Source organism: Diabrotica virgifera, chromosome 9 (assembly GCF_917563875.1).
Source record: "Diabrotica virgifera virgifera chromosome 9, PGI_DIABVI_V3a".
Classification (NCBI taxonomy): Eukaryota; Metazoa; Arthropoda; class Insecta; order Coleoptera; family Chrysomelidae; genus Diabrotica; species Diabrotica virgifera.
In genome coordinates, this window is record NC_065451.1 from 110955802 (window position 1) to 110971964 (window position 16163).

At 33.7% G+C, this 16163-nt stretch overlaps 1 protein-coding gene and 1 long non-coding RNA gene across 3 annotated transcripts; both read right to left on the reverse strand.

Annotated features, from left to right (window-relative positions):
- Positions 1–7661: 7661 nt before the first annotated feature.
- On the reverse strand, positions 7662–9355 carry LOC126892290 (uncharacterized). The gene is made up of 3 exons (XR_007700766.1): positions 8869–9355; positions 8617–8808; positions 7662–8554 (listed from the first exon to the last, which is right to left on the reverse strand). It is a non-coding gene; the product is annotated as an uncharacterized LOC126892290 (long non-coding RNA).
- Positions 9356–11246: 1891 nt separating this feature from the next.
- Positions 11247–13517, reverse strand: LOC126892213 (uncharacterized). Of its 2 annotated transcripts, none has more exons than XM_050661719.1 (2): positions 13373–13517; positions 11247–12975 (listed from the first exon to the last, which is right to left on the reverse strand). In XM_050661719.1, exon 2 carries the CDS (start codon positions 12393–12395, stop codon positions 11865–11867), a length of 531 nt encoding a protein of 176 aa, XP_050517676.1. In that variant the 5' UTR covers positions 12396–12975; positions 13373–13517; the 3' UTR covers positions 11247–11864. Both variants share the same exon structure in this region, with proteins under 2 accessions (XP_050517676.1, XP_050517677.1).
- Positions 13518–16163: the final 2646 nt, after the last annotated feature.

Here is a 16163-nt window from a genome sequence, read left to right on the forward strand (position 1 = left end):
GTGTCGTCGTGATAATGTTTGCAAGGCTATATCATGTATGCTTGGTATATAAATAATCATAAACCTTTCAATATTCATTTTAGTACTGTTTATTTTGCCGCATACTGTATCTGGTGGACGAGTGACTCATAAAGCGGTCTTGTGTCACGTGAATAAACTTTTAGAATACCTAGAGGACCAGGACGACGCGCTACTCGCTGAAAAACTGATGCTGAGTAAAGTGAAATGTGGAATAAAGAAACACGTTTTCCAGTCAAAAAAGCAGAAACAAATAACATACTACTTTCAAAAAGTGTAAAAATGTAATGGTAGGGGAGCACAAGCGAGGATTTTTGCAGTTACTCGAGCACGTCAGATTATCACATGGGGAGAAACCTTGTACCTGTTGTGTATAACGGAACCCACCTTGCGAGTCGTGACAGATGACAGATGTCGAGGATGAAAGGCAGAAAAGCGCGCTTACTTCTTGGTTTTTAGGTTAAGAACCATGTATCTCTTGTAATCTAAAATAAAGTCAATTTCATCATAGTACGCTATTTAATTCAATACATATCATATTGGCGACGAATCGGAAAGAACACCACGTTGGTATAAGTCAATAAGTCATTGCAAATTTTGTGTTCAGGGCAGTAGTCAATATGCCAAAGTTCGACGAGTTTAATGCTGTGAAGGAATCGTTTGAAGCCTGGGAAGAGCGCTTGCAGCAGTATTTCATAGTGAACGACACTGAAAATGAAAAAAAGGTAGCAAATTTAATAACATTTATGGGTGCGAAAACGTATGATACGTTGAAAACATATTTATTCCCAGATACCCCTGCAATGAAAACATACGATCAGTTAGTAACGATACTTAAAGCCAGATATGCACCAGCTACAAGTGTAATCTATGAAAGATACAGATTTCATAGTAGAAACCAACAAGCAGAAGAATCGTTAGAGCAGTATGTAAAAGAAGTAAAAGCACTGTCAAAGTCTTGTAAATTTGAGAAATTCCTCGATCAAGCCCTACGAGACAGGTTAGTTTGCGGTATTAGTAATACTAATATTCGGACTAAGTTACTTAGCGAAGCTGAGACCCTAACGTTTGAAGATGCTTGTAAGAAAGCCTTAAGTCAAGAAGCAGCTGAATGTCAAAGCAAGCTTGTTCAAGGGGTGGCAGCAGTATCAGTAGGCAAACTACAAATGTCTAGTAAGCAATATCGTAGTCAGTCAAAAAGTCAGTCAGAGTCCAGGAACCAGTCAGTGTTGAAACCATGCTTTCGATGTGGAAGACGACATCAACCAGAAACATGCCCAGCAGTTAATTGGGAATGTTTTTTCTGTCAAAAAGTGGGACACACCAGTAGAGTCTGTAAAAGAAAAAAAGTTAATCAGGTAGAAGTGACCGAAGAGGAAGAGAGCAGTGAATTGTTGCAATTAGGCCATATTGCAGCCCTCGCAACGGGTATGGAAAAGCCCTGGAAAGTGAATGTGCAAGTTGAAGGTGTGCCCTTGGTTATGGAAATCGATAGTGGTGCATGTAAGTCAGTCATCCACGTAAGTGATTTTTCAAAATATTTTAGTAAATGCAAGATGAACAGTACTAATGTTAAGTTAAGAGCAGTTACTGGCAATAACATTTCAGTTGTAGGTCAAATTTATGTAAATGTCTTGTATAAAAGCCAGTTAACCTTGTTGCCATTATTAGTTATTGAAAGCTCCAATAGGTTTTTGCCTTTGATAGGAAGGAATTGGCTAAATGTTTTCAATCCTTCTTGGAAGACAGCCTTGTTTAATCAGTTAACACTTGATTATAGTGTATCAAGCAGTGAAAATAATGGAAGTAAGAATAATTTAAATTTAATGGGTATAGATCAGAATTTGTTAAAGTCAGACATGCAATCAAAACTAAATTATGTTGTAAATGATTGTAGTTATAATCAGCATAAAAGTCACCTTATATCCGAGTTGAAGTCACAGTATTCCAATGTATTTAAAGATGACCCCAACTCCCATATAAGAAATATTAAAGTTGAATTTAAATTAAAAGATAATGTACGTCCTATTTTTCATAGAGCATATGATATGCCATATGCCCTTAAGTCTAAGGTAGAGGAGGAGTTGAATCGGATGGTAGAGTCAGGAATTTTAACTAAAACTAGAATTAGTTCGTGGGCCAGTCCTATAGTGGTTGTTCCAAAGAGAGAGAAAACATCTTTTAGAATATGTGTAGATTTCAAGAAAACAGTAAATCAGGTTATTGAGTCAGATCACTGTGTATTACCTCTACCAGAGGACATATTTTCAGAATTGTCAGGAAATAAATTTTTTACAGTCTTAGACTTAAAGGGAGCTTATCAGCAACTAGAAGTTAGTGAAAAATCAAGAGAATTACTTACCATCAACACACATTTAGGGTTGTTTACTTTTAATCGATTAACATATGGCATTAGTTCAGCACCTGGAATTTTCCAGACAGTAATGGAAAATATTCTTGCAGGTATACCAAACACCAAATGCTATATCGATGACATATTAATTTATGGTAAATCTCTTGAAAATTGTCATAATAATGTAATTAATGTTCTTTCACGTCTAGAAGAATTTAATGTAAAAATTAATGAAGGAAAATTTAAATTTTTTGAAACAAGTGTTGAATTTTTGGGCCATAGAATTGATGAGTCAGGGGTACACCCTACGGAAGAAAAAGTAGAGTGTATTAAGAAAGCTAAACCCCCACATAACTTAACGGAACTTAAATCATATTTAGGTCTTCTTAACTATTATTCTAAATTTCTGCCTATGCTGTCCTGTGAACTAGGTCCGTTGTACAAGTTATGTAGGTCGAATGTTTCTTTTGTATGGTCAACAGATTGTCAGAAGGTTTTTGACAGCAGTAAGGTACTGCTTTTGTCAAACCAAGTACTCACCTTATATAACCCTTTACTTCCAATATATGTCACTTGTGATAGTAGTGGTTTTGGAGTAGGAGCTGTACTGAGTCACAGAGTAGATGGGGAGGATAGGCCTGTTTGTTTTGCCTCGGGAACCTTATCATCAGCAGAACAAAAGTATTCAAATATAGAGAGGGAAGCATTAGCTATAATGTTTGCTCTTCGTAAGTTTCATAAATATTTATATGGTCGGAAGTTCACCCTTGTCAGTGATCATCAGCCTTTGCAGTACATTTTTGGAGCTAACAGAGGCATTCCAGTAACAGTCGCGTCAAGAATAACTAGATGGGCCCTTACATTGTCAGCATATGATTATACCATAGAATATAAGAAGGGAAGTTCAATTTCCAATGCAGATTCCCTTTCCCGTTTACCTTGTAAGGATAGTACTAAGGTGTCTGGTGAAATATTTTCATTTAACATGTTAAGTGAAGTCCCTTTGGACTTCGAAGATGTAGCCAAAGCAACCAAGCAGGATAATTTATTGTCCAAAGTAGTTGAGTTAACCCTGTCTGGTTGGCCAAACTATGTACAGGGAGATGATTTAAAACCATATTTTAAACTTAGAAATAACTTTTCGGTTGAACAAGATTGTTTGGTTTTAGGTACTAAAGTAGTAATTCCATTCTCACTCAGGGTTAGAGTACTTAATTTGTTCCATGAACAACATACAGGCATAGTAAGACTAAAAATGTTAATGCGATCCTATTGCTGGTGGCCTGGAATGAATGAAAGTATTGAGAAGTTTGTTCAATCGTGTAATGTTTGTCAGTCTACTCAGAATTTTCCTAATAGGTCAAATGGCATACCATGGGCATTAGCACCCCATAATTTTTATAGGGTAAATGTTGATTTTTTCCAGAAGCAAAATTTTACCTTCCTTATTTTAGTAGACAATAAGTCTAAATGGATAGAAGTCAGGTTAATGGAAAATGGTACAGTAGCTAGGGAGGTCATAATGGTACTAAGGGATGTTTTCGCCATTTTTGGATTACCAGTAGAGCTAGTTTCTGATAATGGGCCTCCGTTCAATTCAGCAGAGTTTGTTTCCTTTTGTCAGAGTAATGGAATAAAACCAATTAAATCCCCACCATATCATCCACAATCAAATGGACTAGCAGAGAGAGGGGTCCAAACAGTAAAGAAAGCATTAGAGCGCAATTTATTTTCATGTTCAGAAAATATAACATTAGCAGTTGTGAAAATTAAGTTAACTAATTTCCTCTTCACCTACCGCAATACTCCTTCTACTACAACAGGCATTTCTCCAGCCCAGTGTATGTTTAAAATCAGACCTCGAACCAGGTATGATTTATTAAGACCATCTGAAAATGGTAATTTTGTAAACTCTGATCAACCAGTTCGAAATATTAAATTGTATAATACAAATGACCAAGTATATGTCAAAAATACTCGTACACATGTATGGGACTTGGGAAATGTAGTTAAAGTTTTAAGTTATTGTACTTACCTTGTGAATGTTAATAATGTTATAAAATTTGTGCATGCTGACAGCATACGTCTAGCTAAGGAAAAACCTAGAAGTGAAGTGAGTGAGAGTGCAGTGATTCAAAAAGCGCCTTTAAATGTTGATGAGAGCACATCTGCACCCACCCGCCTGCCTAATATTGATGTAAGTGATGACATGGACCTTCAGGTGGAGGAAAATAATACTGCAATTCCACATTCTAGTAATAATGACACTGTTACTAGTAGTTCACCTAGGCATAGTCAAATTGATGCGACATCTAGAAGCCCTGTTTCCCCTCTTCTAGAATCTGAGCAGACACCTTTGCCAGTGGTTACCAGATATGGGAGAGCTGTGAAACCACCCAACAAGCTTTCTTTATAGAAGGGGAGAAATGTTGTGTATAACGGAACCCACCTTGCGAGTCGTGACAGATGACAGATGTCGAGGATGAAAGGCAGAAAAGCGCGCTTACTTCTTGGTTTTTAGGTTAAGAACCATGTATCTCTTGTAATCTAAAATAAAGTCAATTTCATCATAGTACGCTATTTAATTCAATACATATCAGTACCCTGTAAATGTGCCTCTACCATATATTGGCTCATAATACAGGAGAGTTCGTTAAGGGGGATCCGAAAAAAATCTATCTATAGAAAAACTTGAAATTGTCAGATTAAGATAAGTACATGCAAAACATATTTAAACAATTTGACGATTTGAGCTGGGCGTAAGAAAATGGGCGAGTTAAAAAGTTTCACAAAAAACCGAATATTTTGCGAAACGAACGTCAGATCGAAAAACTAAAACATACTTGGTCAACACTTTTCAAAAATAAGGGGACAAACTATACGGGGAGAGGTTAAGCCCCGTATTTATAGTCAGTACTCAAGACTGATCTCGAGACCGGTCTCAGCCAAGACGATCTTACGGCAACGTCGAGCTCAAGACCACGTTCTGTTTTATAAACGAGTCTTCGGCTGATCTCGGCCAAGATTGATCTCGAGGCTGGAAAATTATGGATTTTAAGCAATTTTGACATAGAACACCAACTAAAAACTGTCAATCGTCAAGTTAAATATCTTTGAAATGTTTTTATATTTATTTTGTTTTTTGAAAATGGATTATTAAAATGTTTTCAGTTAAATAAAGTTTATTTTATTAGTGGATAGTTTACATTTTTATTTTTTCTAAATCTTACATGCTATTTGTTCAAAGGTTAATGACCTCTCATTTCTTTCCATTATGAGGTAAAGGATTTCTTTTCTTTGTGGTAAAGGATTGCATATTAAAGGAAAGTATAAATATATTCTTTGATATTACCCCAGTATATAACAGAATACTGTGATATTACTTTATTCTTCGTTGGAGATATCCTTTATTTCTTATGAGAGAAAGCAAATAAAACTATGGTACTTCCTAGTATTACATGCCTTTTTATTAATGGTGTAAGCTTTCTTGTATGTTTATATTCTTCATCTGACTTAAAACAAAGAAGAAACCATGACAGGTGGAACTTGTATAAAATGCAATTACTATTTTTATGGGAATAAGCCGCAATTTAAGTTTGAAATTAAATTTATTTAATGTTTAAATTCTTAAAGGCAGATCACATGCTATAAATTTTGTGACGGATATTATTGAGTTAAAGTTGATTTTATGTAATTGAATTAACTATATTTTAATAAAATCGTCCCAGGAACGCAACTCATAAATATTGGCTATATTGCTTTAAAGTCATCTACTCTAAAATGTATAAATATATGTCTGAATTGTCAATATGAATGAGTCAGATAAAATTAAATTATTAGAGGAATTTTTATCAAGCAACAACAATATTGATATAAAATATTAACAATCTTCCCCAAATAACAGCACAAAAGTAAATATAAGTAGCCTATCCATTTCTACTGGACATTAACGCTCCTCCTCCAATTCTACACTTCTATATCATCCAAATCTCCTTACTGCTTCTAACAACTCTTTTCATGGTCTTTCTCTTTTTTTTTTCCTCCAAAAATAATCTCTTACATGTCGCTCTTACATTCAAGTAATGTTGACCTAGCCACCTGACTTTCCATATCTATTATTTTTTGCCAGTCCTAACTCAGAACTGCCAGCCCCTACCAGTACTATGTCTATTTTCATTTCATCTTTCTTATTAATTGTTTCAAGTGCCACAAGCATACAATGCCACTTAAGTAACTGCTTCATAATACATTTTTGCGTTATAGTTGTGCTACATACATTTTTGACTTCAATCATATACCATCGATCTGCTTACTAGCTTACTCTTAGTAGTATCTTTTCTATTTCTTTTTCTTCTTCTAATTTATCAATTATTGCCACTCCTAAATACTTGAATTGGTTGATATTTTCAATTTTGTATGCCTTTGTTCCTGTTTTTAGTGTGAAAAATTTATTCTACTTCATCTCTCCACACATTTCAATACACTTAATATTTTATTTTTGTTTCATTTATAGACATGCAATTTTCTTGCTTCACCTCTCAAGTTTCTAAACAACTTCAGCTTTTTTTCTTGTTAAGAGGACTATGTCATCTGCATAAATAATGGTATACAGTGATGAGCGTGCTATTAACTGGCAAAATGACGCAAAAGACGGAAACATATAGTACGTTGTGAAATAAAAGGAGATGAAACTAGTAGAGGTGTACAATTATCTATAGGAACCTATAAATTTACATTATATTTCATAATTTCCCACCTTTAGACCTCTGCGACAGTTGTCATACTCCTCCCACACATCTAAAGGTGACAAACTATGTAATGTAAATTTATAGGTTCCTATAGATAATTTTACATCCTCTATTTATTTCACAACATACGTTTTCCATTTTTTGCGCTATTTTGCTGGTTATTAGAGTGCTTATCACAGTATTGCTGTTTACACGCCTGGACCTCGGAGGTAATCTACACTATGTCGACATGGTGTTTTTTTATTAGTTGGATTATACACATTGGTTATATATTATCATTAAAATATAGTCATATTGTCTTTCAACTAATTATGGGATATATCAGATTTTTATTAACATCCTAAGTGCTCTAAACTTTGTTGCAAACAAACGCTAAACACAGTTGCTCGAAATGACATAGTGTAGTTTACCTCCGAGGTCCAGATGTGTAATTAATTTTATATTTGGTAAGGAAAGGTTTGTCAAATAAATACTTATTTAAGAAGAGGGAAACTCATACTCATTTATTTTAAAATAAAATATAAAAAATACATATTAAGAAATAAAATAAAAAATAATATATCTAACATAATACAGATTCAATAATGTATTCTCAGAATAAATAAACAAATTCCAGTTGAACAAGAGAAAGACAGAAGGTGACTATATATTTATATTCCAAAAATATATGGTGAAAGTACAATAGTAGAGTAGCAGTAGACAGGTAGGTAAAATAAACGATGATAAATTGATAAAGCACTGGAAACAACGATAAAGCACTAGAATCAGGCTAAATAGCATCTAAAATATGAAGACCAGAGAAGATATAATTTTGAACTATACAGGGCATACCACGATCCATATACATTCATCAAAATAGGACCACGTTCTAAGAGGAAGGATGGAAGCATATGAAATACTTTCCAAAATAAGCACACAAATGTCAGCTGGACATATAACGAGAGAAAGACTATAGATTAGATATTAAGGAACAAACAGAATAAGACATTGATATTTTAAAAATAAAAAATTGCAAGAACAAATCCTGAAATAGATTGGAATGGAGCTGTATTCCTCAAGAGACCAAAACTCAAACAAAAAGGGCTGTCGAACAATGATCATGATATTTTGAGAAATAATAGACAAAAAAATCAAACACAATAAGAGTAGGTATTCAATAATGTATTCTCATGCAAAATATTGTTTAAAAAAATGTCACCAAAAATTTAGAGATTGTTCCACATCATTAACATGTCTATTTACCACCAGATCATTATTTACCTAGATTGTAAGGTACTGCTGTAGCACATATTATTGCAAGACATGTATATAATTTGGTTTGTAGACCTTGTTGAAGACAAGGAAACTCTCTTTTCCAGGTTCCAAATAGCTTTTCTACATTTCTTGTTCTCACATGAGTACTATGATAAAAATATCTTATTTTCTTGATCATTACCTAAAAAGATATTTATGTCTATTAAATAACCTACTATTTATTTAGCAATTATCAATAAATACCTGGGTGTAATACTGGGGTAAGTAGATAGTGTCTGCATGCATACCCACTACTGTCATCTATTCCTATTAATAATCCTGGAATTTCACTTCTTTCCATTTCACAATTTCACTCTTAATGCTCTTAGATCAAATATTGAATGACTTGATAACCTTGTTGTTGAACAATAATATACATAATTTCTCTTCTAGTACCTACAAATTCATTTGCATAATAAGAGCCTGAATAACATATATTGTATGTCTTTACAGTACCTGTACATTTTTGGAAAGTGGGCTTCCTCATAAAAACTGGTTATATTCCTATAAGTAGCATAAAACCTTTATTGTTTAAGTTAATGCGCTGATTCGCTGATGAACTTCAATATTGTAATACTCCATTGTATTTTAGATTATATTTTTATCTTGAATATATCGCTTTTGTATACTTCCCGGGCGATTTTCTTCTCCAATATTATCAATAAACTCTAAAAATGCTTTTACTTCTTCATACATTTTTGTTGTAATTAGAAAAACAAAAAATATATGTTGGAACTGAATTTAAAATATTCAAAATTCAAACAATAACAAACAAAGTTAGGTTAGAATCGCGGTCTTGAGGAAGGTCGATCGATGACTTGAGATTCGGCTGTCATTTTACACTTCCCAAGACAACGTCGTGTCTCGAGATCGGTTTATAAAACACAAAGTTGGTTCAAGGTCGGTCTTGAGCATCGACGCTGTCTTGAGACTCGACTATAAATACGGGCCTAAGTTAGTCGTGTTGGTAGTTAGACTTCCCCACATGGACGGACACCTGAGCGGGGGATGAGGGTAGTTATAAGGGGTCAAATTCGCGGTTTTTATTATTTTTTTTTGTGACGCTCATGATCGAGATAGTGCACCAAAATTTGGGAATAAGTAAGCCATGACGTCTCTAAGCAAAATATCCACAGACAGAAAGCTGCGTCGGAGACAAAGAGGTGAGGGCAAGGGTGAATATCAAAAGTATAGGGGTCTTTTTGTGACATTCGTGATCGAGATTGTGCACCAAAATTTGGAAATAAGTAGATCATGACATAACTAAGTAAAATCTCCAGGGACGGACCGCTGCGTGGGGGACAAAGGTGTGGGGACAGTTGTGAATATAAAAGTTTTAAGAGGTTTTTGTGACGTTCGTGATCGAGTTATTGCACCAACATTTGGGAAAAGTAGATCGTGACGTAACTAAGAAAAATCACAGGGGTGGCGGGCACGGGTGAATATAAAAAATATAAGAGGTTTTCTGTGACGTTAGTGATCGAGATAGTGCACCAAATGTTGGGAATAAGTAGATCATGACGTAACTAAATAAAATCTCCAGATGCGGACAAGCGTGAATACGCAAAATTTTTGAGTGATGCTCGTCATGAAGAATATGTCCGCAACTTTTACAGTTGACTCATTTATATGTGTAATATCAAAATCCAAAAAGGCGAACAGCTAGGTGGGGTCATTTTTCTTAAAAAGGGGGTCACAATATTTTTATAAAAAATGCAGAGAAAAAATTAAATTTTCTTATATTTTTCAAATATTTTTTATAACATTGATTTATGCATTTTAGCAAATTGTTCTAGAAATTTTTATTCTGAATTGCTTTAAACAGTGATAAAATTAGAAACAAATTAATCGTTTTTTCATTTGAATATATAAAATTTTTTAAAATTGTAGGTCTCCGTTCCTGGAGATTTTATTTAGTTATGTCATGATCTATTTATTCCCAAATTTCGGTGCACTATCTTGATCACGAACCTTTACAAAAAACCCCTAATACTTTTGATATTCACCCCAGCCCCCATCCCTTTGTCCCCCAGCAGCGTTCCGCCCCTGGTGATTTTACTTAGTTACATCATGATCTACTTATTCCCAAATTTTGGTGCACTATCTCGATCATGACCGTCACAAAAAAATGATAAAAACCACGACCTTGACCACTTATAACTACAATCGTCCCACGCTCAGGTAGCCGTCCGTGTGGGAAAGTGATGTACACGACTAATTCAACATATCCCCACATAGTTTGTCCATATTACTTATCACGAGCAAAATCCGCTTCTATCTCTCCGACTATATAGGCTCAGCCTGAATAAAATGAGTACTTATGTAGAACCAGGTCATTGATTATAACTATTCCACTAGATAGCTCACCTCTTCGTAAAGGAAAGACGTATCAACAACTAGATGGCGCTACTCGAAAACCGTATCGAGATTTCTCATTCTCTCTCTGACTTGCGAGGAGGTAGGAGTAGTGTCAGGGCCGAACTTACCCTATAGGTGTATTATCTGTGACAAGTGTTGTGACAAGTTATAGCAAAATTTAAAAAAAAAGGACTCACTGAGTAGGGTAAGGTGGGGCACATTGAAACAAAAAATACTATTTTTAGACTAAAAAATTATGTATTACAATTTATAATATCTTTTTAGTAGGATTGTGTATTTGCATCTATTGGACATATATTACTGGTTTGAAATCAGGAAAAAAGTAAAAACCTGATTTTTGATACTTATTTTTAAAAATCGTGTTTTTTGTTTCACTGTGCCCCAGTCGTGGGGTAGTATGAAACAAAGCAATGGGCACAGTGAAACATTAGAAATTTTCTAATAATAAAGTAAAATGAGCTTTAAAACACAAATTTTTATTAAGAAATAATATGATTACAAATAAAGCTATATCCACCTATATATTAACGTACTTCTAAATTTGAGAATGACATTTCAAAAATTAGATAACTTTGTGTTCTTTTGGATCCTTGTTTCTTTTCTGGATTAGGTAATATTAATTTAACATCCTTAATATTAACGAATGCAATGTCTTCAACTAGGGGATAGGAAAAAGCTCGAGCCACTGTAGCACTTTTTCTTAAAAATGAAATTTCTACTTCATCTTCGTCATTTTTTTCTTTAGTCACTCGGCCAACATAATAAAACTTTTTCTTATCTGTAAATTCAACCAATACAAATTCATTTACTCTTAGAAACTCTACTGGAGTAAAAGATAATTCTACAGCATTTTCCTGTTCTACATCATCAGGGTCAAATAACCCTCCACTTGAGGAAGTAGCTGACCAATCATCAAGTGGATCGTCTTCATCACTGGACTCTTGGACAAATATTTTTTTTGTTGCTTCTTTTCTTTTAGAAATGCTGATTTTAGAATTTTTGGCAGCAGCTTCAGATGCTGCGTTCTCAATTAGATTTTTTTCAGATTCTCAATTAGATTTCCAATCGCCTTTCTAGGCTTTGAATTCCGCAAGACTTCTAAAAGTTTTATTATCAATTGTTTTCATTTCACTTGTGTTTTGCAAAACATGTTGGGATTTATGCAGTGAAGGCTCTTCATTTGATTGTGATGATGGACCAGCGAGTAGTGGGGGATCGGTAAGATCAATTTCGGTTGAATGTTCAGGATCTGGTCTGTCAGTTACAAAACTAGACATATAGTCGGCTTCAGTAAATAAATCGCGGTTATAAGCAAAAATTCCAGTTTTCCTAAATCCATTGACAATTGTTGTTGGTATCATAGTTTTTTGATGTGCTTCATTTACACAACCGGCAATGTTATATATTGAGAAAACCTTTCCTGGATTTTGTTTTTGCCAAGAATCTACAGCAGCAGCATAATATGTTTTGAATGGAGCATAACATGAAACATCCAGTGGTTGTAACTTTCCACTGCAATGGGGTGGAAGTGTGACTATTGTTACACCATTTTCTTTAGCTAGATTTATGACTTCAATGCATATATGGCTGTGATGGTTATCCATTATTAGTAACGTTGGGTTTTCTTTTGAAGACAATGTATGTTTAATAAAATGCTTAATGACTTGAGGGAAAATATCCGCGCAAAGAATACAAAAAAAATGTCCACTCCATGACTAGAGGGAAAATATTGACAGATTTATTTATTACTGTAGAGGTGGCAGTTTCATCTAAATTCCATATCCTTGAACCATCTGCAAAACTTGTTGAACGTTGTAAGGCTTCTTTTAAGATTATCGTAGCCGATAAAATGATGTGCAGCGAGAAAGAGAACACTTCTCAGGTTGTCTTTTGGACAATGTTGTATTTCTTTTTAAAAAACCTCTTAGCCAGTCCAAACCAGCAGCTGAGTTAACATGCCAGCTTGGAGGTACATTTATCTCATTTATCATAGCCATTTCATTTGCCAGCTCACGTGTATCACGTGTTGATTTTCCGTAGCACATTTTGGAACAGATCAATAAATACTCTGATAAAAGTTTTTCTAGTTCGGCAGTGAATATTAAACGGGAATTATACTTATGAGTAAAACGAATTTTCATATTAGATCCTTCATCGTTGGCAGCTTTTTGCTTTTTTACATACCTGTAAAAGAAAAACATATTAAAGGTAATTATACATAGGTACATACATACGTAATCTTTATTTCTTTTACCGGCTGACGCCAGTGTCGAAAAACAAATTTTACATTTCTGAAATAAATATAAACTCCTATATCTACATACGGCATAATTAAAATCTAAAAATAAAGTATAACTCTTTTATCGTCTTTTAGTGAGACTGCAGTATAAGTTCTTCTCCATTCCCTTCTATTGTTTGTCAAAGTTTTTGCTTGCCTGAAATCTATATTTCTTTTGATTAACGCCTTCTCTATAGTGTTGTTCGATGTTGGCTGAGGTCTGCCGGTTTTTCTTTTGCCTTGCGCCTTACACTCCCAGACTAAAGGTAATTATATCAATTTATAATATAAATTATTACTCACCTAAATAATGTAACAAAACTAACATTACATTCGTCTGCTGCTCTTCTTAAGCTAATTTTATTTTCGAGAATAAGTTTAACAGCTCTCTCCATTTGTTCGTCGGAGAACTGTCCAATATTGTTTTTTCTTACACGGTTTCTCATTTTTTCTCTATAAAACAAAATAAGTTGCTTTATATAAATATTAATCATATTACCTACTATTGAATTATTTATGTGTTTTGGGGCACAGTGAAACATGTTTCAGTGTGCCCCATAAAATTTGTTTCACTCAACCCCAAGACAAACGCACGTATTAACATGCATCTCATTCGACAACCATCAGACTTAATAACAAGAATAATATGGCAATTCATGCCTTATACCTACTCGTTTTATATACCCAAGAAAGAAATTTGAGTTTAAAAAAAACAAAAAAGTTGCAAATAATAAATTATTCGTTATAATATTTATTTTACTGACCCAAAATCCAACACCATCAACTTTCAATCACTAAACAACTGAACTAAGCAAATCTTTTAACATCTGGCTGACCTTGTACACAGGTAGTTGTTGCCACACGAAGTTGTTTGCATTTTTAAGAATTAACTCCCGCGAAATTTGAAACGTTTCAGTGTGCCCCTTGTTTCATTGTACCCCACCTTACCCTACTCAACTTTGGAAATATTTTTATGTTTGCCTAATGCGCTTTGTCAATGAGAATAATACTATTAAAATATATTTTATATAAAATCAGTTGATATTGAGTGATTTATATATTTTTTATACAATTAAATCAAAAGAGATTTTTTTTAAATATGAATGCGTTGTCAGTATCACTACAGAAATAACGGAGATGCTTGTTTTGCTTTAATTAAAATTACACATACATTTCAATGATTACCTATTTTAGGTGATACCCCACCAGTATTATGCTCTACATACGTTTATTGCGGTACGAAACGTAAAAGATCTACAAGTGGCGATTGTATGGTTAGGTCAACTCCATCGCCTAAGAGATCAAGTAGTAGTCTCAGTGATATTTCCAGTTTTGATATTAATTTGCCCACAAAACTTAAAACTGAATTGACGGAGAAAGTAAAAAAATTGGAGTATCAAGTAAATGCTTTAAAGAAGAAGTGCCTTCAGAAGAACAGTCAGCGTTGTAGAAGAAAAACAAAAAACAGAAAATCGGTAACCAAATTCATGATACAGGTACTGTTAGAAAATAAAAGCATATACGTGCACACTTTTGTTAATATGCAGTTTTCACACAAAACTCGTTCACAATGGAGTCACAATGAAAAGGATTTAGCTCTGGCCATTTATTATAAGTCTCCTAGTTGTTAAAAATTTTTAAATAGATCTCTTAACTTTATATTACCTTTAGTAAAAACAATTCAAACTTGGTTGCGTGTCATAAAATTAAGAACTGGTTTAAACATTTCCTTAATTGACAAGTTGAAGAAAAAAGCAGAGACAATGGATGAGTGGGAAAAAATTTGTGTGTTAATGTTTGATGAAATTTCTTTGAAAAAACAATTGGAGTACAATAAATAAGATGACATTATAGAAGGGTTTCAAAATTTAGGTGCTTTAGGAATAACAAACAAACTTGCCAACACAGGTCTGGTTTTCATGATGCGCGGCTTGCTACATAAGGCTACGCGGCTTGCTACAGGTGGTCCAATACATAGCGACAACTTAAAAAACATTGTAGTTGAAGTTGTTTCAAAATTACAAACTATTGGGTATATACCAAAAGTGTTGTGTGATCAAGCATCTAATAATAGAACTTTATTTAAGCTGTTAATCGCATGCAAGGATCAGCCTGCAATAGAAATAGGAAATCAGAGGATTTTCACTGTGTTCGATGCACCCCACTTATTAAAAAGTCTAAGAAATAATTTTCTTAACAAAAAGTTGACGTTTTTTGCCGATTCTAAACAAATATCGGGGCGAGATATTGAATATACATACAACATCGATAGAACCAGTGTGAGAGCACGATGCATGGTGAAAATAACAAACGTTCATATAAACCCTAACAATTTTCAAAAAATGCGTGTAAAATTAGCAGTACAAATTTTTTCCAACTCAATTGCCTCAGCAATATCAACACCAAGTCAACTGAAAACTTAAAAGCAGGTTTAGAATATTTTAAAAATATTAAAGTTTTTGAAAATCAGAAAGAGAGAAATAATATTCACTGTCTACACTGCTTTCAGTGGACCATTTTGTCAGTTTTATGTTTGTGGGAGGAAGTTCAAAAGTAATAGAATGTGTCATATCTTTTAACATCTTTTCTGAACCAAAATCCTCTAGAAAATTTTTTCTCTATTGTGCGCAATAGAGTTAGTCTAGTGCGTTCATAAAAAAAACATGTGTTTTTACTTAATAACAGGCGGTAGCTGGTTTGTCTTTAGTTTCATGCGTGGAAGAGAATGATGCTAGATCAAAAGTATGTGTTTTATCTCGTCAGGTATTAATGACGCACGGGTAAATAATCGTGGACTCAACTGAATGTTAAACTACACTATTAGCTTTAGTTTATATATACAGTAGATATTAGCAAGTATTTTATAATATCAGGAAAACAATATCAGTATGTCTTAAAACCTTGGAATCATATGGAAACTTTTTTATTCAGTTTAGGGAAAAATCTATTATTGATAAAAACTTGCATGTCCTAAAACTCAAAATGAAAGAATCAGATTACAAATATTATGAGTCGTATACCAAGTTTGTTAAAAAATATTAATTCTTCTCAAGAGTAATATACCTTAATTTTTAAAGCACTTTCATATAAATAT

What these genes read in the sequence shown, in the direction of transcription:
- LOC126892213 (XM_050661719.1), bottom strand. Translation starts at nt 12,395, where the DNA reads ATGGATAACCATCACAGCCATATATGCATTGAAGTCATAAATCTAGCT.